Here is a 22002-nt window from a genome sequence, read left to right as displayed (position 1 = left end):
CTTCTGACCTAATCGCCCCTAACCACCTTCGCCTTGGCCCTGCCACCATGGCTTTGTCCAGAAGGACGTCCGGTCTAATCAGCATATTACCCTTTTATTAGTATAGAGGCCTGGTGCATGGGTGGGAGCTGGCTGGTCTGCCCTGAAGGGGATCCTGGATCAGGGTGGGGGTTGCCTTGGGGGCGGGGCCAGGGGTTTGCAGGCCGGCCACGCCCCCATCGGGGTGGGAGTCCCCATTGGGGGCGGTGCCAGCCTGGGCGAGGGATGCTGGGGCGGTTTGTAGGCTGGCCACGCCCCCATCGGGGTGGTGGTCACTGCTGGGGGACAGGGCCAGCCTGGGCAAGGGGCTGAGGGCCATTTACAGGCTGGCCATGCCCCCATCAGGATGAGGGTCCCTGCTGGAGGGGTGTGGCCGGCCTGGGTGAGGGGCCGAGGGCCGTTTGGGGGCAGTTTGCAGGCCGACCAAGCCCATGGCTTTGTCTGGAAGAACATCTGGAAGGTCTCCCAGTCTAATTAGCATATTACTCTTTTATTAGTATAGATACTCTATAAACAACCTCTGAACCAAATGTGTATGTATTTAGGAAGAGATATAAACAAAATTAGATTGTATCTTAAAAGTCTCTTATAAATCATTAACTGATAATTGTAACTTCTTAAAGCAAATAGAAGCTCTGTATTAGCCACAAAATACCAGCACTGCATATATAAGACTGTCTATCTAACCTAAAGATACATAATCATTTAATTTCAGTATCAACAATTAGTATTTTAGAAAATAATATTTAGAAGAAATGATATATTCTACTTGGAAATTTTATTAAGATCTTTATATTGTACTAGAGGGCTGGTGCACGAATTCGTGCACCAGTGGGGTCCCTCAGCCTGGCCTGTGGGACTGGGCCGAAACTGGCTCTCCGACATCCCCTGAGGGGTCCTCGATTGCGAGAGGGCCCAGGCCTGGCTGAGGGACCCCACCAGTGCACAATCGGGGCCAGGGAGGGACGTGGGAAGTTGGCAAGCCGGGGAGGGATTGCTGGAAGGCTACAGGGCATGCCCCGCCCATCTTGCTCAGTCCTGATCAACTGGACCTCAGCAGCAAGCTAACCTACTGATTGGAGCGTCTGCCCCTTGGTGGTTAGTGCACGTCATAGTGACTGGTTGACTGCCCCCTGGTGGCCAGTGCCCGTCATAGTGAGCGGCCTTAGCATATCATTAGCATATTATGCTTTGATTGGTTGAACGGATGACCAGACACTTAGCATATTAGGCTTTTATTATATAGGATTGCTCCTGACTTCTGACAATTATTGGAGTAAGTATAGTAAGTCTAGGACAAAGCTATACACAACACTTCTTATCCCTACATCTCAGCAATTTAGAAAGAAGTTCCTTATACTGGCATGGTTTAGAATTCCAGACAGGCGCGTAGGTATAAACTAATAAAAATGAACACTACCTTGACTGGAGACTGTCTTGTCTTTATCAATCACTATTACACCCGTGAGTTCTGTTTTGTCTGTATTTGGTAGTGGAGTATCAGATGAGATGCAGTAGAACAGAGCACAGATTGGGTCAAATTCAGGATCTGGTTCTAAGTCTCGTCTAGTTCGAGCATGTAACTCCACACTGATGAGGGTAAGATTTTGTATCTATAAAAGAAAATTAAAATATGTTTTTAAACCCTTTTAAGACATGCTGAAAAAACTATGTTTCACTAAGACTCCAAGGAAATACATATGTAAAATTACAGAAAAATATGGCCACAAAGGACACAGTAACAGTTTAATACTCTACAGATCAAAGCTAAAAATTTTCACTTCTAAGATTAAATTAAATCAATTCATGTTTTTATTTTAGAAAATTTACTTATAATTTTTCAATGTCAATACATTATTTTCTTAATTTCTGTTTGAATGACTAGTCCAAGTAGTTATATATTCAAAAGTTTGTTACCTTTTACTATCTACATAATGAACTATTTTTACCTACAGTTCAAACTAAAAAAAGAGATTTTTAAAATTTGAAGCTCCTACTTACTCTTTACTACTTGAGGCTACTTAAATTTAGACTTTTGTATGTACTAGGCAGACTGTTATAGTTTTTCCTGAAAAGAAAAATCATAAGAATTGTATGGTATCAACTACACAACAGCCAGATTTTTGCCCATGCACATTTTCTCTGACATATAATGCAAGAATGTCGAATCTCAGAGGGAAGGCAATGGAGGGTGGGTGGGAAGAGATCAACCAAAGAACTTGTATAACCCATGGACACAGATAATAGGGTGGTGAGGCCTGGGGTAGGGGATGAGGACAGGGGCAGGCTAGAAGAGGTCAATGGATGAAAAAGGGTATATATGTAATACTTTCAACAATAAAGATTTAAAAAAAATTTTTAATGTAGTATTTTTCTTTTAAAACTTATTTTCCTATGCCAATAAAAACTTTTCTTAACTGTAATCCTTAGTTCTCTTTCTAAAATCAAGACACAGCAAGTAAAAACTCTGGGTAAGAAAAACAAATATGATTATAGCTGAAATTATAGCCATAATTATACCAGCGAAGTACATATATCTGGCAATGGGAAATAGTAGGCTACGGTCCAATATTGGCAATTATTCAAATCTTATATATTTAATAAAGGATTTGTATTTTGTATTTAGCTTGCATGCCAACTGTTGAAGAAATATAAATGCAAGGCTCTCACTAGTGATGGAAATAGAATTTGTTAAATCCCTTTGAAGGACAATTAAAAAATACCTATAAAATTAAAAATGGACATAACCTTTGATCTAGCAATTCTACTCCTGAAAATAGATCCTGCAGATATACTCATACATTTAGACAAATTATATGCACAAGAATGTTCACTGAAGATTGTGATATTTTCAGTCTTTTATAAACAATAAAAGACTGAAAATCAGTTGAGGACTGGTTTCATAAATTATGTGGCATCCATAAAGACCACAAACAATGAAATATTCTGTAACCTTTAAAATTTTCAAAAGAATGAGCCAGACCTATTATGTTGTAATATGGAAAGATCACCATAAAACATTGATAAATAGAACCAGTAAGTGTTGTATGCTCATACTGCATGTGTGTGAGAAAGGTTAAGCATCGACCTATGAACCTGGAGGTCACGTCTCGATTCTGGGCCTGGATACATCCTGGGTTTCGGGTTGCAGGTTGTGGGCTCTGGGTTGCGAGCTCGATTTCCAGTAGGGGGCATGCAGGAGGCAGCCGATCAATGATTCTCTCTCATCATTGATGTATCTCTCTCTCTCCCTCTCCCTTTTTCTCTGAAATAAAATATCTATATGTATCTATATATTTTAAAAGGTTAAGCATATGCATAATCTCTGCAAAAAGACATAAAAAACATAGATCTGCTTATTGTCTGTAAGGAGATTGCTAGCCTGAGGAGAAAGGAAAGCTTACTTTTTCACTGTAAATCTTTTTGTAGGGATTGGAATTTTTCCCATGTACATGTAATACTACACGAATTCATTAGTAAATTATTAGTAAATTCATAAGTACTTTTTAAAATATAAAAAACATTAATCATGCACATATAAGATATAAGGAATAAAACAAATATCTACAAATCCACCACTGTCCTTAAGAAATATGTTGCTGTTTCTATTTTAAAAAAAACAAAGATTAGAAAAAAATCAAACCATTAGGGGGAGCTCAGGGAAAGAACTTTTAAGTGTATATTCTTCAGGACTGCTTGATTTTTTAAAAAAAACAATAAGCATGTATATACAAAAATGTAAAATGGAAAAACTCTCCTTAAACCCAAACAAAACAAAACCTAAAAATCCAGTTTAATTAGGAAAAAAATCAACATGTGGAAAGGTTATGAAGATGACTAAAGAAATTTCAGGTCAAAAGAGTCTTGGAGGAGTCTAATTTATTTAACAGGCCAAATTTCAGATTCAAATGTTGCATTTCGATTCCTTAATATAAAATGCATTATGATCTTAGGTGTATTAAAAAACTATGGAAAGAAGAGACTGAGAGATTTACTTAGTGTAACTAGGAAAGAGATAAATGAGAAGGGGGACAAGGATTACAACCCTTTTTGTCTGTTTGAAAATGTATATGCAGAAGGGAAAGATTAGTTCATGGTAATGGAAAACAGAAGAAAAATGCCATGGGCACAATTTCTAGAAAAAGGAACAGAGCATAGCGCAGATATTTTTGGGTTTATTCCTAATTTGACCACCAGGTGGCTGTTTGGAGTGTGCCTTGAGATTAAAAAAGCCTGTGTTGGGAAGAAGCTATGAGCAACCTGCCAGACCTCCCAAGTGATTTCAACTTTAAGAAGGCTCATGATTCTGAAATGGGGTAATGTGAGAAAAGTAATAGTATAAGAAAAAATGTATGTTTTTCAAATAATAAAAGAGTAATCAAATTTAAAAATCCTTTTGCTAAGATCTATTAAATCTGCTCTAATAAATACATTTTAACAAAGTATTTTAATTTTCTAATTTTGGGAATGTACTTGATAAAATATGTATTCCTGAGTTAATTAATTAATTTATCTGAGATTCAGGGGATAATACAGGGCCAGGTATAAAGCAGGAAGTAAAGTTGAATGAAAAAATGTATAAATATATATTTAGAAAGTTAGACTATATTCTAATCTAATTCTAAAAATGTACAATTCTTAGTTCAAATTTAGGGTTAAATGAGGACAAAGTTTAAATTTTTTTTTTTAAGTCTATGCTTATCCAAGTCTTAGATCAGTTTAAGATAGAATTGACCTTAGAACAAAAAAACCCCCAAAAATAAAAAACAATTCTCTGCTCTCAAGGTAAAGACATAAAACAACTACATAAACCAGCATTGTCCATTAAAAAAATACAATGAAAATCAAATATGTAATTTTACACTTTCTAGTAGTTACATTGGAAAAAAGTAAAAATGGGTTAAATTAATTTAGAAATACTTTCATTTAATTCAATATATCTAAAATATTACCTTTTAAAATATGAAATCAATATAAGCGGTTATGAATGAGATATTTCACATTTTTTTTTCTATTATGACTTCAAAATTAGTGTGCATTTATAGCAAATTTCAATGTGGACACTAAATTTTTTATGAAAATACTTGAACTGTATTTAGGTATCATAAAATTTACAGTTGAAAAAGTAGTTTTACATTCCTAAGTTGTTCCAAACATACTTAAAAGTTTTCTAATAAATGAGTCAAGTATCAGTTTTTAAACCTAAATTAGTTAAAATTCAGTACCTTGACATATAAGCCAAATGTTAAGTTCTCAATAGCCATATTGCTAGCGGCTACCATACTGATAGCACATGTATAAATAATAAAAATATACTCTAATTTTCACCTACTGCCAGTCAAATATGTTGTTTTTAAAAATATATATATATTTTTTTATTTCAGAGAGCAAGGGAGCGGGAGAGAGAGAGTCCAGAAAACACCGATTGGCTGCCTCCTGCATGCCTCACATGGGGATCAAGCCTGCTACCTGGGCATGTGACCTCACGGGGAATTGAACCTGTGACTCCTGGTTCATAGATCGACACTCAACCACTGAACCATGCTGGCTGGCTGGGCAAATATATGTTCTTGAGTTGTGCTTTCTCTAAGAGATAAATTTATAGTGACTCACACATATTCTCCAGTCTATCCTATGACTGATGTACATTTTAAAGACAATCCCTTAGTCTTTGGCATATGGCCTGTGCAGTGAAAGTAACTGGGTTATATAGGGATTATGTGAACAAATGAATTGTAGCAAGCACTAATCCACTGAGCCAAACAAATAGAAAACACAAGTAAATGTTTCGAATGTGATATAACATCCTAATATAACAATCCAGAATAAGAAATTTTTTTCTAGTAGTTAAAAAACTATTTTCTAATTTTAGCTTCTATAAACTGGATTTCAGCTATAAGATTTATGAAAGTTGTGAAACCACATAGCAGTCTCAATAACTAATGATCTCTTTAAAAGTTTATCTTATTTCATATAAATGTATGAATACATGAAATAGTAAGAATTTTAAGAACAGAATGATTAACAAGTATAGAATTCAATGTATTACTTCCTCAATAAAAAATTTCCATACTTGTTCCACAGCATAAAACATAGGAGTTAAACAGTGAATGTGTTCTTACTGTTGCAATTTTACCTCATGTAAAGCTTTTGCTTCCTGTAAGTTTTGTATGCTGACTTTAAAACCGTAAGTGTTGTTTAAAGATGGTCCATCGATCTGAGAAGTTTCTTTCTTTGGGGTATTTACTGCTGCAAATTGATTCTATTAAAAAAAACAACAACACATAGCCAGAGAAAAAATAAATAAGCAACCATTTTCTTTATTTTGACTACTTATTCCTACTTAAATAATATGCTTTATGTGTTTTGTAATACATGATAAACTAATAATATCTCTTTAAGTCCAAAGAGAAACCATAAGTATTTTATTAAAATTCTTTTCATGCGAGTAATTCAAAATACCAGAACTGGGTATATGTAGAAATATCTGATATAATCTGAAAGCAAACCATATGTTGTTCTTTGATTTACAAGCCTCAAATATTGAAAATAATAGTCTTGTAGAGACTTGACATTTATACCACATGGACATTTATCTTCACCCTTACTGGAAATATGACAAGCAAGCAAAGTATTTGCAACAAGTCTGGCTAGTTAATAATAAGATTTGAAATTTTGGATTTGTATTTTACCCTAACATAACATATGTCTGAAAGATGAGTTAAAACATAAATAATCTTTATGGGTTTAGAAATAATATAATCTTTCTTTTTTCTGAAAAATATGTTTTCTGATTTCCAAACCCATAAACCATTTATATTCACAATACTCTGGTACTTGTTTTTAAAATAAATAGCCTGTAATTCAACAATTCTGCTTTAAAAAGAAAAGTTTTTTAAAAAGTTTATAATCTCCAAATAGAAACACCAAAATATATCTTATGTCATTCATGATAGTTATGACAATTGGATAATACAGGAGTGATTTCTATCATATATTTCTGAAGATACATATGTACTGTATACTTTTTTCACATAACCATGTATTTTAAGTTTTACCATATTTTTAGTATTGGAATAAAGATATTTATGATTTTTCAGAATTTCAATAATAAATAATGTTTTCCTTTGTTATTTAGTAACATAAACTGAAAAAAATTAATAATGTTATATTTAAGAAAAAAGTAATAAACCAAGAAAAAGGATATATTTTTGGTGGGATCAAAAATCACTTACTTGAGCTCTGCTGTCATTGGACTGTTCTGATATTGCCAGTAATCAGTTAATGTATTTGTATCCTCATAATCCACATTTTGGCTATCATATTCACTTTCTCTGTAATATTTGTATTTACATATAAGAATCTTTTAGATCCCAACAACAAAAAGAAACTAAAAAAAAAAATTAGGCAATTTCTTGTTGTCTCAAAGATGTAAATAAAATGATGCAAAAATATAATAAAATTTTTTAAAAAATTGAGACACAAAGTTATCAATTATCTAACTGAAATCTAAGAATAAGACTGGATCTTCCACTGATTTTTAAATATGTTTAACATAGTTACCTTTGCTTGTGTTAAGAATATTCTTCTACGAGTGTCAGTATTACTTCCTTTCTTATGACTCAATTTCTGAGTTTTTGGTTCTGTAGAAAGAAATTTCATATTTAATATTTATATCAAAACTATATGCTTCTATTTTTTAAAAACTTTTTGTTGTTCTAAATTCTTAATAACATTTGTGAATATTATTCTGTAAATTCTCTAGGCAAAACCAATTCAGTCTTCTGATCCCCACCAAAATAACTTAAAAAATTTGTATTTTAAATAAAAACATTTACATTTTAATTACTGTTTTATTCCTTCATTATCTTAGGAAATCATTTAATTCATTCATTCACTTATTTGTCCAGGATTTATGATGATGAGGGAAAGACAGTCTATATCCTCATGGGGTCTAGAGAGAATCAGGCATTCACCAAATACATATAGAAAGGTAAAATTATAACTGGGGTAAATACAACAAAAGAGAATACAATTGGGAATTTTTATATAGTCAGGAGGTTAGGAAGGCTTTTTTGAGCTGGAACAGAAAGATGGGATTATTAACGGAACAGCGTAGAGATTTTCCAACTACTGAGCAAAAGACCGAGAAATTGCAAAGGGTAGATAAGAAGGCTAGGGTAGAAAACCAGGTGAGAAATGATAACAGTTTGGCCTAAGGTTATAGTGATAGCAGTAGTGGTAGAGCGATATGTGTAATTTAGGAAACTAAAAGATTACAGGACTTTGTAGTAATAGATTGGAAACCACAGGCTGGGTAGTGAGGGAATTAGGATCGGGAAGGCGTAACAAATAAATCCCATGTTTCTGACTTGTGTAACTCAGTAACAGAGATGGTAGTGATATTCATTGAAATGAGGAAAACTTAAAGAGGACCAGGTGGATTTCTGTGTGTGGGCATGTGTGTTAGGTGTTTGGTAGTGAATGCATGCAATGAGATCATGAACTGACTAAAAAAATACTGACCTTGTGATGCCTTTGAGCATTCAAGTAGAAATGCCAAATAGGCAGTTGGATATAGTGTTCTGAAGCTTAAAAGAGAGTTCTGAATGGAAATTTAAGCTTGTGCATTATCTGCAGTAATACTATGAGTAGGAATTAGACATTCCTGCTCATACGAAGAGAATATAGGGAGAGAATATAAAGTAAGTAAAGAGTAAAGAAAGCTAAAGGCTAAGCCTTAATAAATCCCAACATTTAGATAATAACTGAGAATGTGAGTTTAACTTCAAAGGAAAGCAAGTAGGAAGAAACAGGAGTAGGAAGAAAAGCCAAGGGGAGAAAAAGCTCCAGGAAGGAATGGTCAATATGACAATGGCTGCTTATAGGGCATGTGATAGGAAGTCTGAAAAACATCCATTGGCTTTAGCTATATAAAGGTTACTGAGAATCTTTGCAGGAGCCATACTGGTAAAATTATGGGGATAGAATCCAGGTAGAGCAGGTTGAGAAATGAGTACAAGGTAAAGAAATTGTTACATTTAAGAAATCTAAAAAATTTGGCTTTGAAGGAGAATCTAAGGTTAAAGCAGTTGTTTGGCTTTGTTTCTATTTTAAAGTTCGGAGAGAGACTTGGGTATATTATTAAAGGGAAAATGGGAATGGAAAAAATGGGCAATGGGAAAAATCAAGCTGAGAAGGTGAGGTTTCTTAGAGGGCTCCTATAGTTCACCCAGAAGTGAGAAGATAGGATGAAGGCATATGTAGATTTCATAGCAGAAAGCTAAAAAAGTTTCCACGTGATGTTTTTCTGAGACATGATAAGATAACAATACTCTCATTATCCAAGCTAAAATTTCATTTAAAAAGCCCTCATTTTCATTAACATAGTCTAATATTGTCTTCATTTTAATCTTTGAAGAACAGCTATTAAAATCTGTTATTTAGAAACTTACCTGTTGATAAAGGGCTAAGGCCCGTTGCTTCAGGAAGTCTTTCCAGAAGTTTTCTCTGTATGATTGGTGTACTATGAAGGCAAAGTGAATCACATATCCCAGTTTTTGCCCTAACATTGATTGGAGATATCATAAGAGGATCCCGAGGCTCACTGCAGGGGCTTTTTTGTATACCATCTTTTACTGGCTTTAAGAGGTTCTCCACAGCCAGGGAACATAGTTCCTCCACTGCTGATAAGGGTCGGTCATCTCCATTCAGTGTTTTGGGATCTGGGGATACTGCTTGTTGCCAAGGTGGAATTACTGGAGAATCAGGGGAGCTATAACTAGAATAATAGTCATCATCATCATCTTCATCTTTCTCAGGATCATTTGTAGAAACAGCTGGGGGCAGCATCTGACTTTCACTTGCAGTTTGACTACATCCTGTGGTTGAAACTTGTAAAGCAATCTGAAAATTATCAACATCTTCCTTGGTATGTGCTGTAGTGGGGAGTATATGTGGAGTTGTATCCATTTTTGGAGGCACTGCAGGTTTGTCATCTGGGTTAACTGAAGAGCTGAAGTTCTCAGCAGATTTTACAACTCCAGCTGGCTCAGTTTTAGACAGTTTCTTGGAACGTTCATATTCTTCTTTGGCTTGAAGCCATACTTGAACCAGTTGTCGACTTGGGGCACATTTACAAGGCATAATCACAATTTTTTTATCTTCCACCATTTTATGGCTATTACTTGACCCTTTATTGACAAATGCTTGGCCATTACGAAAGGGTGACCCTGGTCTTGGGTTTTGAGTCATTGCCGAGAATGCTGTTTTCCACAGACGAAGTCCTTCCAATGAAAAATCTCCCTCAAACTCAGCTAGATCATTTGGAAGTCGAGTTTCTACCATGAGACGCCGTCCGCCGATCTCCCTATAAATAACATATTTTAGAACAACTATTTTGTCTCAAAGAACAATTACCAAAATATTTAGTTCCCTTTCCTAGAGATTTTTAAAGTTCCTTTTGGAGTCTAAAAAATGCCCATCTCACCCTGGCTGGTGTGGCTATTTGGTTGAGCAATGTACGTGTACCAGTTCCATTCCCAGTCAGGGCACATATCCAAGTTGTGAGTTCGATTCCCAGTCAGAGTGGATGAAAGAAGCAGCTGATTGATTTCTCTTTCTCTCTTTCTCTCTCTCTCTCTCTCTCTCTCTCTCTCTCTCTCTCTCTCTCTCTCTCCCCCTTCCTCTCTATCTCAAATCAATTAAAAAATATTTTTAAAAATCCCATCTCTTTCTTCCCTTTCCATACCGCCCTACATACACATATTTTGTGCAGTCTCAATATGCTTTCCTCACAAGTATATGGACTATTAAATTGATTTCCTTGGGAAAAATCATCATTAATATCAGAAAAAGAAAGCATTTGTTGTTGTTGTATGTGCCCACGAAGTCTTCTTTTCTCCAAGGAGATGGCACAAACTCATCAGATTCCTTTCCTCTAACTCATCTATACTAATAGCCTAGGGCCGTCACAACTAAATGACCAGATGGATGACCTGACTGGTCACCAGGAAGTGCATGGAGCACCTCTTGGTCCCTCCCCCGCGGCCCACAAAGCTGGTGGCAAGCGGGCTGGGCGGTGGGGGGAGGGGGGGATGAGCGGGGCAAGGTGGGTGTGGCAGCTGCAGATCAGGCCCAGAGAGAGGCCCAAAGAGAGAGGCAGGTCCTGATCAGCAGCCGCCGCAGCGCTGCCTTGGCTGCTGGTGAGGCCGGGAGAGAGAGAGAGAAAGGCAGGAGGGCCTGATCCACAGCTGCTGTGGAGGCTGTGGATCAAGCCCGGAGAGAGAGAGACAGCTGTCAGTGGGGCCATTCTGGATTTCCCAGAAGAGCTAATGGCTGCCTAGGAGGCAGAGCTTTTGACGCTGACTGGCATAGAAACTGACCAATCAGAACCTAATCTGGGTGAACTGTGAAGGCAGAACCTAAGGTGGGGGCTGAGGAGGGGTTTTAAGGGCAACAGCTGTTTGGTGTAAGATGTAAGAAAGTGGTTCAATTTTTTAATAACCGGTTTGGCAGTATAGTGCACATAGTCCAGAGATAGGGATTATGTGTTTTTGTCTGCAAAGAGCATCTCCTACTGCTGAAAAAGGCTTTCTCCCCCATTTAAGCAATCCTATTCTATATAATCTATCTATACTAATAAAAGGGTAATATGCTAATTAGGTCAGGTCAACCGGCCATCTTCCGGATGTCCGAATTCCTTCCGGACAAAGCCATGGTGGTGGGAGCTGAGGCAGAGGCAGTTAGGGGAGATCAGGCTGGCAGGGGAGAGCAGTTGGGGGTGACCAGGTCGGCAGGGGAGGGCAGTTGGGGGCAATTAGGCCGGTAGGGGAGCAGTTAGAGGTGATCAGGCAGGCAGGCAGAGGTTGTTAGGGGCAATCAGGCAGAGGCAGTTAGGTGGAATCAGACAGGTAGGCAGAGAGGTTAGGGGCAATCAGGCAGGCAGCCAGAGGGGTTAGGGGCAATCAGGCAGGCAGGCAGGCAGGTGAGCCGTTAGGAGCCAGTGGTCCCAGATTGTGAGAGGGATGTCCAGCAGTCGAACATCCCCCAAGGGATCCCCGATTGGAGAGGGTGCAGGCTGGGCTCAGGGAACCCCCCAGGGCACGAATTTTGTACACCAGGCCGCTAGTTTTAAATAATTTCCCATCGTTACCACATATAAATAAAAACGATGGAAGAATTTGTCATTAGAGACTATATTCCTGGATTTTATTTATAGCCTCTTTCTACATTCTCTATTATCTATAGTGGTTTAGCAGAGCCAGTAAGTTCAAACAAATTTTTGTGCCCATCTGCCCTCTCAAATTTCCTCAAACTTAAAAAAAAATCACTCATAATTGAGGTAAATTACCATAATTCCACCTCCTCTTTACATGGCAAGGTTTAACACTAACAAAAATCTTAGGAGTTGGCAGAGCCCACAGTATGCATAGCTTAAATGCTTCTAATATATATGCATGTCGGGAGCCACTAATTAAAAAGCAGCTTAGTTTAGTTTTCAATAGTTATAAAACTAAACCTCTCCCTTTCTTTAACATATCCATTTGTACTATTTCTGCCTTCTGTAGCAACATAAAAGAAGTCTATTTTTTGAGGTATGTCTTTCATGAGTAAGAAGGCAGTTTTTAGTTTTTTCAATTACTTCTCTTCGGGCACGGTTTCCCAAATGTCCTGGTCATTCTCTGGACCAGCGGGTCTCAACCTGTGGGTCGCGACCCCTTTGGGGGTCGAACGACCCTTTCACAGGGGTCGCCTAAGACCATTGGAAAACACATATATAATTACATATTGTTTTTGTGATTAATCACTATGCTTTAATTATGTTCAATTTGTAATAATGAAATTGGGGGTCACCACAATATGAGGAACTGTATTAAAGGGTCGCGGCATTAGAAAGGTTGAGAACCACTGCTCTAGACAAAACTCAATGAACTAGAGTCTCTTTTTTTCTGACTTGGAGTTGAAGGAAAAGCATCAGGGTTATCACAGTTCCTTTCCCCCTTTAAATGGAAAGATTTTGGCCCTTACTAGTTAATTCAAGGTACAACCATTCAGCTAGTCTGTGAATTTTCTTAATGAGTCACAGTTATGAACAGTTTTCACAATGATATACTACTTAACCAGAATCTAGCACCTTCCCTGTACTCAATTCCCAGCTATATGAAAAATTAAAAGAATTATTGCTATTGAAGGAAATGAGTATGTATGCCATGAGACCATACCCACTGCAATATTTTGATACAGAAATCATAATGAAACCAAAATTTTAAATGATGAAGTATGGTAAATTCAGCTTTCGTGAATAGTTAGCAGCATGGAAACTGCTATAACTCATGTCAAAATATATATCAAGAGCCTTAAATTTTATAGTAATCCTACTTTTAGGGCTATGAGAAAAAAATCCAAAACATAAGAAATGCTTTATGAAGAAGATATTAATCACATAATTATCTATAGTGGCAAAATAAAGAACATCTCAGTACAATAATATACATAAAAGAATATTATGTAGCCATTAAAATGATAAACTCATAAATTTAGAAAATGTTTATGTTAATTTTAATGTATAATGTTAAGTGAATGAATCTGGATATAATATTGTGACTACAGTAAGATCACATTTCATAAAAAAAATAAAATTAAAATTGTATACATTTTTAAAAAATCTAAGAAAACCCATTAAGATATTATTAGTGATTGTTACAGGTAGATAATGGTGTAATTTTTGTCTTCTTTTATACTTCCTAAATTTTCTATAATAAATACATAGATTTAAAAAAAACAAAATTGTTTTTCAAAAATAATGACTGTCTTCCTTCTATTTCTGCTGCATAACAAATGTCAAAGTTAGATAACAACTATATAGCAATACAGAGTTAATGACTAGCACATGTACGTTAACTAAGAATTAAAAAGATGTATAAGGCTGAGGTAGAAAAAAGACTTCAATTAAAAAATATGCCATGCCTACTGTTAAAGACAAAGCTCCCCAAATAATGGAAACAAATGTCAAAGGAACAGACATTTATACATTCTGGCAGTGAAATAAAGAGAAAGTCCCATTCATATATTAAAGACCACAAGGGAGTATTAAGCAAGGCAAAAACACAGTGTGTTGGGAGGACATTTCTGTCCATCAAGTGAAGGGAACTTCTACCCTATATTTATTGATTACTTTTTTTCAACGCTTTCTTAAAGGACTCCTGCAGGAATTACTGCTAATCTGCTGGGTAAAAGCCTGGCATTCACTGTGTTTTTTCCTATGGTCAGGAACATGGTGCTGCTAAAGTGTATATATACAGTGTAGCCTCTTGCCTTAGTTGGCTCTTCACATCTCTTTCCACAATTTAGACTATGCAGGGTCTGCCTCAGCAGTTCTAGCCAACCTCCCCTGCTTCTGACTGGGTGGCTGAAGTAAATTGCTTCTCTCTCTCTCTCTCTCTCTGAAACTGGTTAGGTAAATGGGATCATAGACACAAGGCAGGATAAGAAAACATAATTTAAACCTGAATGAAGTCATGTTCCCCAACTTAGCTCTTATTAGAAATGCTCAACCTCAGTGATACAGGTGGTATAGGATACCAACTTAACTACTAGTTTGTAAGTAAACCAGTATTGTGATTCCAGCCTATTTTGCTATTAGCTGTGTGTATGTATATCTGTTATCACTTCTCTGAAAGGATTCTTAAAAGAAAGAAGAGATAATGGAGTGTTAATTCCATCCTGCACCCTTAATAACTGTACAAACTAACAATAGTAACAAGATGACTAAAGATATTGGCAACAAGAGGGTGGTATATATATCATAGAAACAACTTAATCTTCACTTAGAGATATATCATAGGAGTACTTAAAATATATCTATGCTCACTTTCAAACACTTTAAAATATAAAGTTCTTTTAAAAAATGATGAGTTTACCATTTTAGAAATAAACACCATTTTAAAAATAATACTTTTAAAGTACTTCTTAATGGGGCATCATTATCACAGAGAGCCAGTCTTTGCATCTCTAATCCTTAATGGAGACAGTGTTAAATTACAGTAGATCCAAAACCAACACTCATCAGCTTAAAGAAATTTCTCCAGGTGTAAGCATTCAGCTATTCTGTGAATTTTCATAACAAGTCCAAATTATAAATAGTTTTCATAATGATATACTACTTACAAATACAGCATCAGTCAGAAAACTAGCAGTAAGGAACCAAATGTTATATACGTAATAATTATTCAGAGAGACCCAAGGAGAAAATATAATAATGATTACCTGGGCTTTTCTGGTACATCAGAAGGATTACTGCAAAATGGTTCCTGGTAAATAGTTTCTGAAAGGTCATGATCCAACAAAGTGGCCATAATTTCTTCCCTACTTGGAGGGGACATAAGTGGTTTCAGAATGTGAGCAGTTCGAGGGGTGAAATTGCCATTTTTAGATTGTGAGGGAGAGCTGGCAGACCTTGGTGAACTATCAGGAGTTGGTGTCAATATATCATTATTTCTTGAAACATACAAATCTAAATCCACAGAGGCTGCATCGACAAGTTCACCATCAGGGGAGGATAGTATTGTAGTGAAAGAGGCATTGACTGAGTCAAGAGATTGTCCCATTTCTTTTCTGGTATGACCTTGAATCCAATCTGAACTGCCAGGCTGTGAGAGGCTAAAAAACACTTCTTTGCTTACTGAACTCCTATTCAGTCTGGATTTTTCATTTAGACAGTCCTCTGCCTGCTGGACACAGAAAGAATCCATTATTGAATTAGACCGAGTTGTTAGAGGATGGAAGCTATTTTTCCACTGGTTGTGGCGATGATTCTCATTGCTCTCTATGGATGATTTATCAAATAGTTCAGGACTTAGAGTAGCAGATCTAATCCACAAAGATGAGTCTGAAGCATGATGTTTGTCTTCATCACACTTCTTGTTATCATGATTTAAAAACTCAGCTTTTTCTATAGTTTGTCCTGGGAAAAGATCCTGAACTGCATCACTTAGGAACTTCTGAGGCAAATTCTGATCAGCGGGGACAAACTGACTCCCAGAATAAAAGCTACAAAATCCAGTCTGACCAATTGTATTAATATCAAAATTATAATTATGTTCAGGAGACAAGCTATCTTCAAGTGAGTAACAACTTTCAAAACCTGGATCTGAAGAAAAGATGGGACTATCATCCGACAGGGAGTTATCCAACTGGCCAGAGTTTTGTAAATTTATGGCGTCTACTTTGAGACGTTTGGGGATTTTGTCTTTAGGTTTTGTACTTCTGGGAGTTCGAGGTTTTCTTGGAGATGTTACGGATCGTGTTCGTTTAGTTGTTTTGTTATGCTCAAGGGGAATGGAAATATTGTTGTTTGTTTGATGGTTATTAGATAATGGATCTTGCATAATATTTGCATTTTGTGCTTTCTGCTGTCTTTTCTGTAACAATTCTTTCAGAACTGCCAGTCCGGACTGTCCTTCACCAAATGCTGAAGGTGCTGACACATTTTGACTTTTACACTGAGAAAATGCTTTGGTTTGTGAAACTGCTTCTGACAATGATTTCTGTTTTACCCTCTCAGGTTTAATATTTGACACACCTAAAATAAAGCCCCTTTGTTTTTGTTCCCATGCTATTTGCTTGATTGGACTTCTCAGGGAAGTTACAAAGTAATTAGACATTTGACTTTCTTCTGATGCTGCATTTCCTGGAGAATAAGTTTCGCTGTGCTTTGACTGTTCTGCCACGCACACAAGCTGCTGCTGACTATCTTTGCAATGCAAAAAATTAGGGGCATATGCCTGGTCTGGCTTTGATTCTAGGGAATTACGATATTCATTTAATTTTCCAAAGGATGACAAATAGTTCTTTTGCGTATTTGCATTCTCTTCTGTCTTTGGGGACATTATACCCGAAGATATTTGTGTATTCTGTGCAACCTGAGACAAATGGTTTGAAAGGTCAAATATATTTTTTTGGATCAGAGTTGATTCCTTTAGAGTAAACATGGCACTTTGATTATGAGGCCTTTGAACATTAATTTTTGAGTTTCCAGGTCCCAAAGAATTACAAACAACTGAAGGATGCAAATCATCTCGAGAACTGGGGAATGTTTGCAAATCTACAGGCTTCTTGCTTTCTAAGAAAGAAGAAAAGCAGCCAGATAAATTCTGTTGTGCATGAATTCCAGTGGTTTGGGGAGCAGAAAAGGAATGATCTATAGCAGAGCCCATTACTGACACATCTTTCTGTTTATTAAGTAGTTGAGAATCACTAGAACTTTGTGAGGTCTCAGATACATTCTGATGTTTCAGCACAAATGTAACTTCGGTACCAGATTGAGATTTTAGTTTTTCATCTTTAAGTGTTATGTGCTTTCTGGATGTACCTTTTTCATTTTTTTGTTTCTGTTTTGTTCTCGGCTTCTTTTTCCCATCATCTAATATTTTATTTGTTTGATTTCGTTTGTTCCTTTTCTTAGTAACTACTGAGGGATTAACAAGCTTTATTTTTGATTTCTTCACCTGCGTTCTTGCTCGACTATTTTTTTCTATACTAGAATTAACAGTCTTGCTATTATATACATTAGGACCCTTAAAAAGCACTGCTTCTTTATCTGCAGCAGCTATAATTTCTTCAGCTCTTGGATCTGTGGGAGACCAGCACCGAGGTGGAGAAGAATTTATGGGACTTGTGCTTCTCTCAGAAAGAAAACCTAATTTAGACATAACATCACTATAATTTAAGTCACAGTCTTCGGTTTCAGCATTATAAGATGGTGAGGGAGGAGAAAGAATAGCATGTGAACGCTTTTTCCGGAAAGACAAAGTTCTTTTTATATTTTCACTATTTGTCCTTTGTTGCTTACCAGTTTTTTTCTTAGCAGATTTATGTTTTGTTTTTCTTCTGTGACTTTTCTTTGGTGTTGGTGGATAAATGGGATATTTGGTTGCAGGGGAATCAGGAACTTTTGGCCAAAAATCCTTTAAAGGTGCAAGCTTTTTATATAGTTCCATTTTTTCCTCTGTTAATATTACCTGTTTTTCTTTAGAGTCTATTTTTCCTAGCTTCACAAGCATATTTTTTCTCCCTCTAAATCTATTAATAATAATATACTTTATAATAACAGGGGGCAGCTTTTTAGACATTTTTCTTCGTTTTCGAGATTTGAGAGTTCCATCTAAACTTTCACCAATTTCCATGGGATGAGGTAGACTAATTTTTGAGTTGTGTGTTACAAAACTTGACTCACTATCTTCAGTCTCATAATTTACCTTGCGTTTGGCTCTAAGGGTGTATTTATTTCCATACAATCCAAAGGACTGCTCAGTTTCTAAGGTTCCATCTCCAAAGTGACAGTCTATAAAACTGTCTGTAGGTGTTTTATTTTCAAAAACTCCACGGGTGACTTTAGTTAAATCACTGGCCAATACATTATTCTTCTCAGAATTACTATTACAAGAATTATTTTGTATATAATTATCTTTTGTTGATCCTGTCTCACTAGTTTTGGTAGAAGTCTCTTGATGACCTACAAGTTTCTTTTTATTCATTTTTAACCGGGACTGTTTATTACTGGGTTGTAGTTTATATGTGACAGGAGAGAGTTTCTGTGGTCTACTGAGACAATTAGAAAGAACAACACTGGGAAAAAACATGTAATGTGCTGCTTGCTGGCTGAGATTTGGCTTTTCTGTTTTATGTTCTTGAAATTCTTCATATCTAATTTTAAGTTTATTGAGTCCACTTTCATCAGCAATGCTATCAAGAGAATGTACCATAGTTTTATTCTCCTCTGAGCATGATAGCAATTCACAATTTTCAGTTAATGATGAAGGGAATAAACTGTTCAGAGCTGTGCTATTTCCCTTTTCATTTCTTTCAGAAGATAATTTATTTTTTGAATGATTTAAGTCAGAAAAGTTGAAAGAATTTTTGCCCAATGTATTTTCGCTAGTGTGACGGTTTATATGTATAAAAGGGGCATCCTTATCGATTTTTCTAATGTTTGTATACTTTCTACTTGGTACTTGTCTTGTAACAGATGGAATATCTTCATCATAATCAAAAACACTATTTTCACAGGAAGATACTGGAAGGATATCTTTCTTACTACTTTCTTTTTGAGAGTTTTCTGAATGGGCAGTACTGCTTAAAGATCCAGGGTATTTCACAGAGTAAGTGCTTTCATTTGTAAAAGAAGCAACTGAATGATCTAGACCTTTTTCTGTATTGTTTGGCTGTGAAAAGTCTTCAATTAAATCTTCCTTGTTCAAAACATGGGAAGAAAGGGCACTTGTGTGTTTACACTGAAAGGTAATCTTAGCAGAAGATGAGGGTTCTAATGTAGCAGCATCTTTGTGAAAGATGGAAGGTTTTACTGAGAGCTTGCTTGTTGCAATCACAGAAGAGTGGGTTCTAGAATTTTCATTGTCCAATGGATTGTCTGAAATGAGGGGAAAATAATTTATTTCACTTTCACTCTTAACTTTTAAAATATTTTCCCATACCATGATACTATCACCATAAAAAGAAATTATATGAAATTAAGTTTGTATGTTTAATATGGTTATCTCAACAAAAAGATTACTCCTATTATTAGGATAATAACTCAATCTAAGTAATCAAGAGTTAGTTACATTTGATTATTAGTCATTATTTTAAACACATGTTCCTTTGATCAGAAATAGATTATATTACTATTCAGTGCCTTTTGGAGGAATAAGGGGAAAATACTTGTCACCTTGAAAAGTTTTCATAAAATAATATGCTTCTTTTCATTATCACTTCAAATTAGCTGCACATATTTCTTAGTTTCTTATGCTACTTAAATGTTAACATGACAAACTGATTAAAGTTTGTGAATCTTCAAATCAATGATTAACAAATGTTATCCTCTTAAAAATGAGACAGAATAATTTATCTACATTCTCAAAAGAAAAAATTCTGGAGAAGGACAAAACACTATTGTTATAGCCTCACTTAACCAACTATATAGAAAGTGTAACTATAGTTTTAAAATAAAATGTTATTTTAGTCCCTAAACTAGGAAATGCTCATAGTAGACTTGTTTACTCACCACTATTTTCATCTGCAGTTCCATCTAACTGAGGTATAGAAAGATTGGCTAGAAGCAAACTGTTATTACTCCATTCCATTTCTTCTTCTGAAGATGAATCATCTTCTTCAGTTGAGCTTCTATGGGTATTTCGGCACAGTGATCTAGAGAATATTAAGATTCACTAGTGAGTATGACCATTAGAAAAAAGCTTGTCAGACTCATATAATTTGCCTAATTTGATGCTATAGTAAAACGAAATAAAAAAATACCTGAAAATTATAACTTTAAAAAGAAAAGCAGCTTTACTTTGCTTTAGTATCACATCCTACAAAAAGTTATTGTAAACAGATTTTATAATTCCTTTTATATGAGCTAGATGACACCATCATTCCTGTATTCAATACTCTACAACATCCTGGATTACGACATGTAATCATGTTCTTCTTTATACTCTCCTTCATTCTATTATTAGATAGAATAATAGGTGACAGAGAACCTAGTAATTTCTAAAAGGGTGGCATCTGACATATTTTAAGAAGTCTCCATAAATACACGACCACTACATTATAAACTGGAAAAGACAAACAAAAAGGTGAGTAAAGGAGTATTAAGGTTAAAGTTGAAAGACAAAAAAATTACTGGGATCAGAGAAGGGCCAGTAAGTAGTACAGGTGTTGTTGACTCAATCTAGCAGTGGCTATAAAGTAGGGTTACTGAGGAGTTCAGATGGACTGTTAAGTCCAGATGGATACTCTCTTAAATGTTATCTCATATAGATTTAAATTTATTCACTAGATCCTAGCTTGATTATTTCCCTTCTATCTGGTTGGGCAAACCTTCTTTCTATCCATACCTAATTTGTTCTTTCTTATTGTCTCAAAAATTTGAAAATATCCCTTATTATTCATGGGACAGTGTCTCCATTAATCCTTTCCAAATTACAGTGTGTCCTAATACCATTCTTTTAAGAGCTGAAAGGGTTATTAGAGGTCATCTGGTCCAACTTTCTATCCCATGCAAAAAACATATTTTTAACAGACTTGATACCACCTCTACTTTTACTTTTCAGTATATGGGGCTTGCTGTCTCACAGGCTAATCTTTTCCACTGTTAATGGCTCCAATTGTTAGTAATTTTCCTCCTATATTACACAAAATCTTTATTTGCAACTTCCATAAATTCTTCCTGCTTTTGTCCTCTATCACCATATACAGGTCTATGCCATTTTTCACATAATAACCTTTAAAATATTTGAAAGCATTTATCATTTGTCCCATAATTCTTGTTATTAAACCAAAAGTATATATTTTTTCTACAGTTCAAGTGACAGTATTCACAGATCCTTCTAGTTTACTTCCTCTTCTGTCCCTTTACTTTCTTAGTATTCTTAAAATATGGTACATACTCAAGACAGAATATAATATCAAGTATATGGGTAGAATTAAATGACTCCAATTTTAGATACTATACTTCTATTATTCAATTTCTCTCTACTATACACTTACTAAATCTTTAGGTTTGTTTTCCCCAAAGTTAACCTGTGTATGGTTTTCACAGAATTGGTCCAGTCAAAGAACACATAAGCATCCTATCTAATAATAGACAAACATGGTAATTAACCATACCTCCGCTATGCTTCCCATTGGCTAATCAGCAGGATATGCAAATTAACTGCCAACAAAGATGGCGGCCGGCAGCCACGCAGCTGAAGCGAACATGAGGCTTGCTTGCTCCAGTGATGGAGGAAGCCAAGGTTCCCCACCTGGCCTGCCTTGGCCCAGCTCTGAGCTCTGGAAGCAACAATGTTGCAATTATAGAAGCTAAACAAACTCCAGATATCTGCTTTCAGCCAGCCGGGGCCTCAGAGCTTAGAGTGCCAGTGATGGCAACAGAGTTTCAATTATAGAAGCTAAACAAAC

At 35.9% G+C, this 22002-nt stretch overlaps 1 protein-coding gene across 12 annotated transcripts in view; it reads right to left on the bottom strand.

The window, feature by feature from the left end:
• Nucleotides 1-22002, bottom strand: part of REV3L (REV3-like, polymerase (DNA directed), zeta, catalytic subunit) — a 166210-nt gene that overhangs the window by 55014 nt on the left and 89194 nt on the right. For all 12 annotated transcript variants that reach the window (XM_014531311.1, XM_014531312.1, XM_014531309.1 and 9 more), the window contains 6 exons: nucleotides 20102-20244; nucleotides 15307-19468; nucleotides 9495-10408; nucleotides 7603-7682; nucleotides 6176-6301; nucleotides 1460-1652 (listed from right to left, as the gene is read on the bottom strand). In XM_014531311.1, the coding sequence (XP_014386797.1) occupies nucleotides 1460-1652; nucleotides 6176-6301; nucleotides 7603-7682; nucleotides 9495-10408; nucleotides 15307-19468; nucleotides 20102-20244 (5618 nt within the window). The remainder of the gene's footprint in view (nucleotides 1-1459; nucleotides 1653-6175; nucleotides 6302-7602; nucleotides 7683-9494; nucleotides 10409-15306; nucleotides 19469-20101; nucleotides 20245-22002) is intronic.

Source organism: Myotis brandtii, unplaced genomic scaffold, assembly GCF_000412655.1.
Source record: "Myotis brandtii unplaced genomic scaffold, ASM41265v1 scaffold8, whole genome shotgun sequence".
NCBI lineage: Eukaryota > Metazoa > Chordata > Mammalia > Chiroptera > Vespertilionidae > Myotis > Myotis brandtii.
This window is presented reverse-complemented; position numbering and strand designations above follow the sequence as displayed.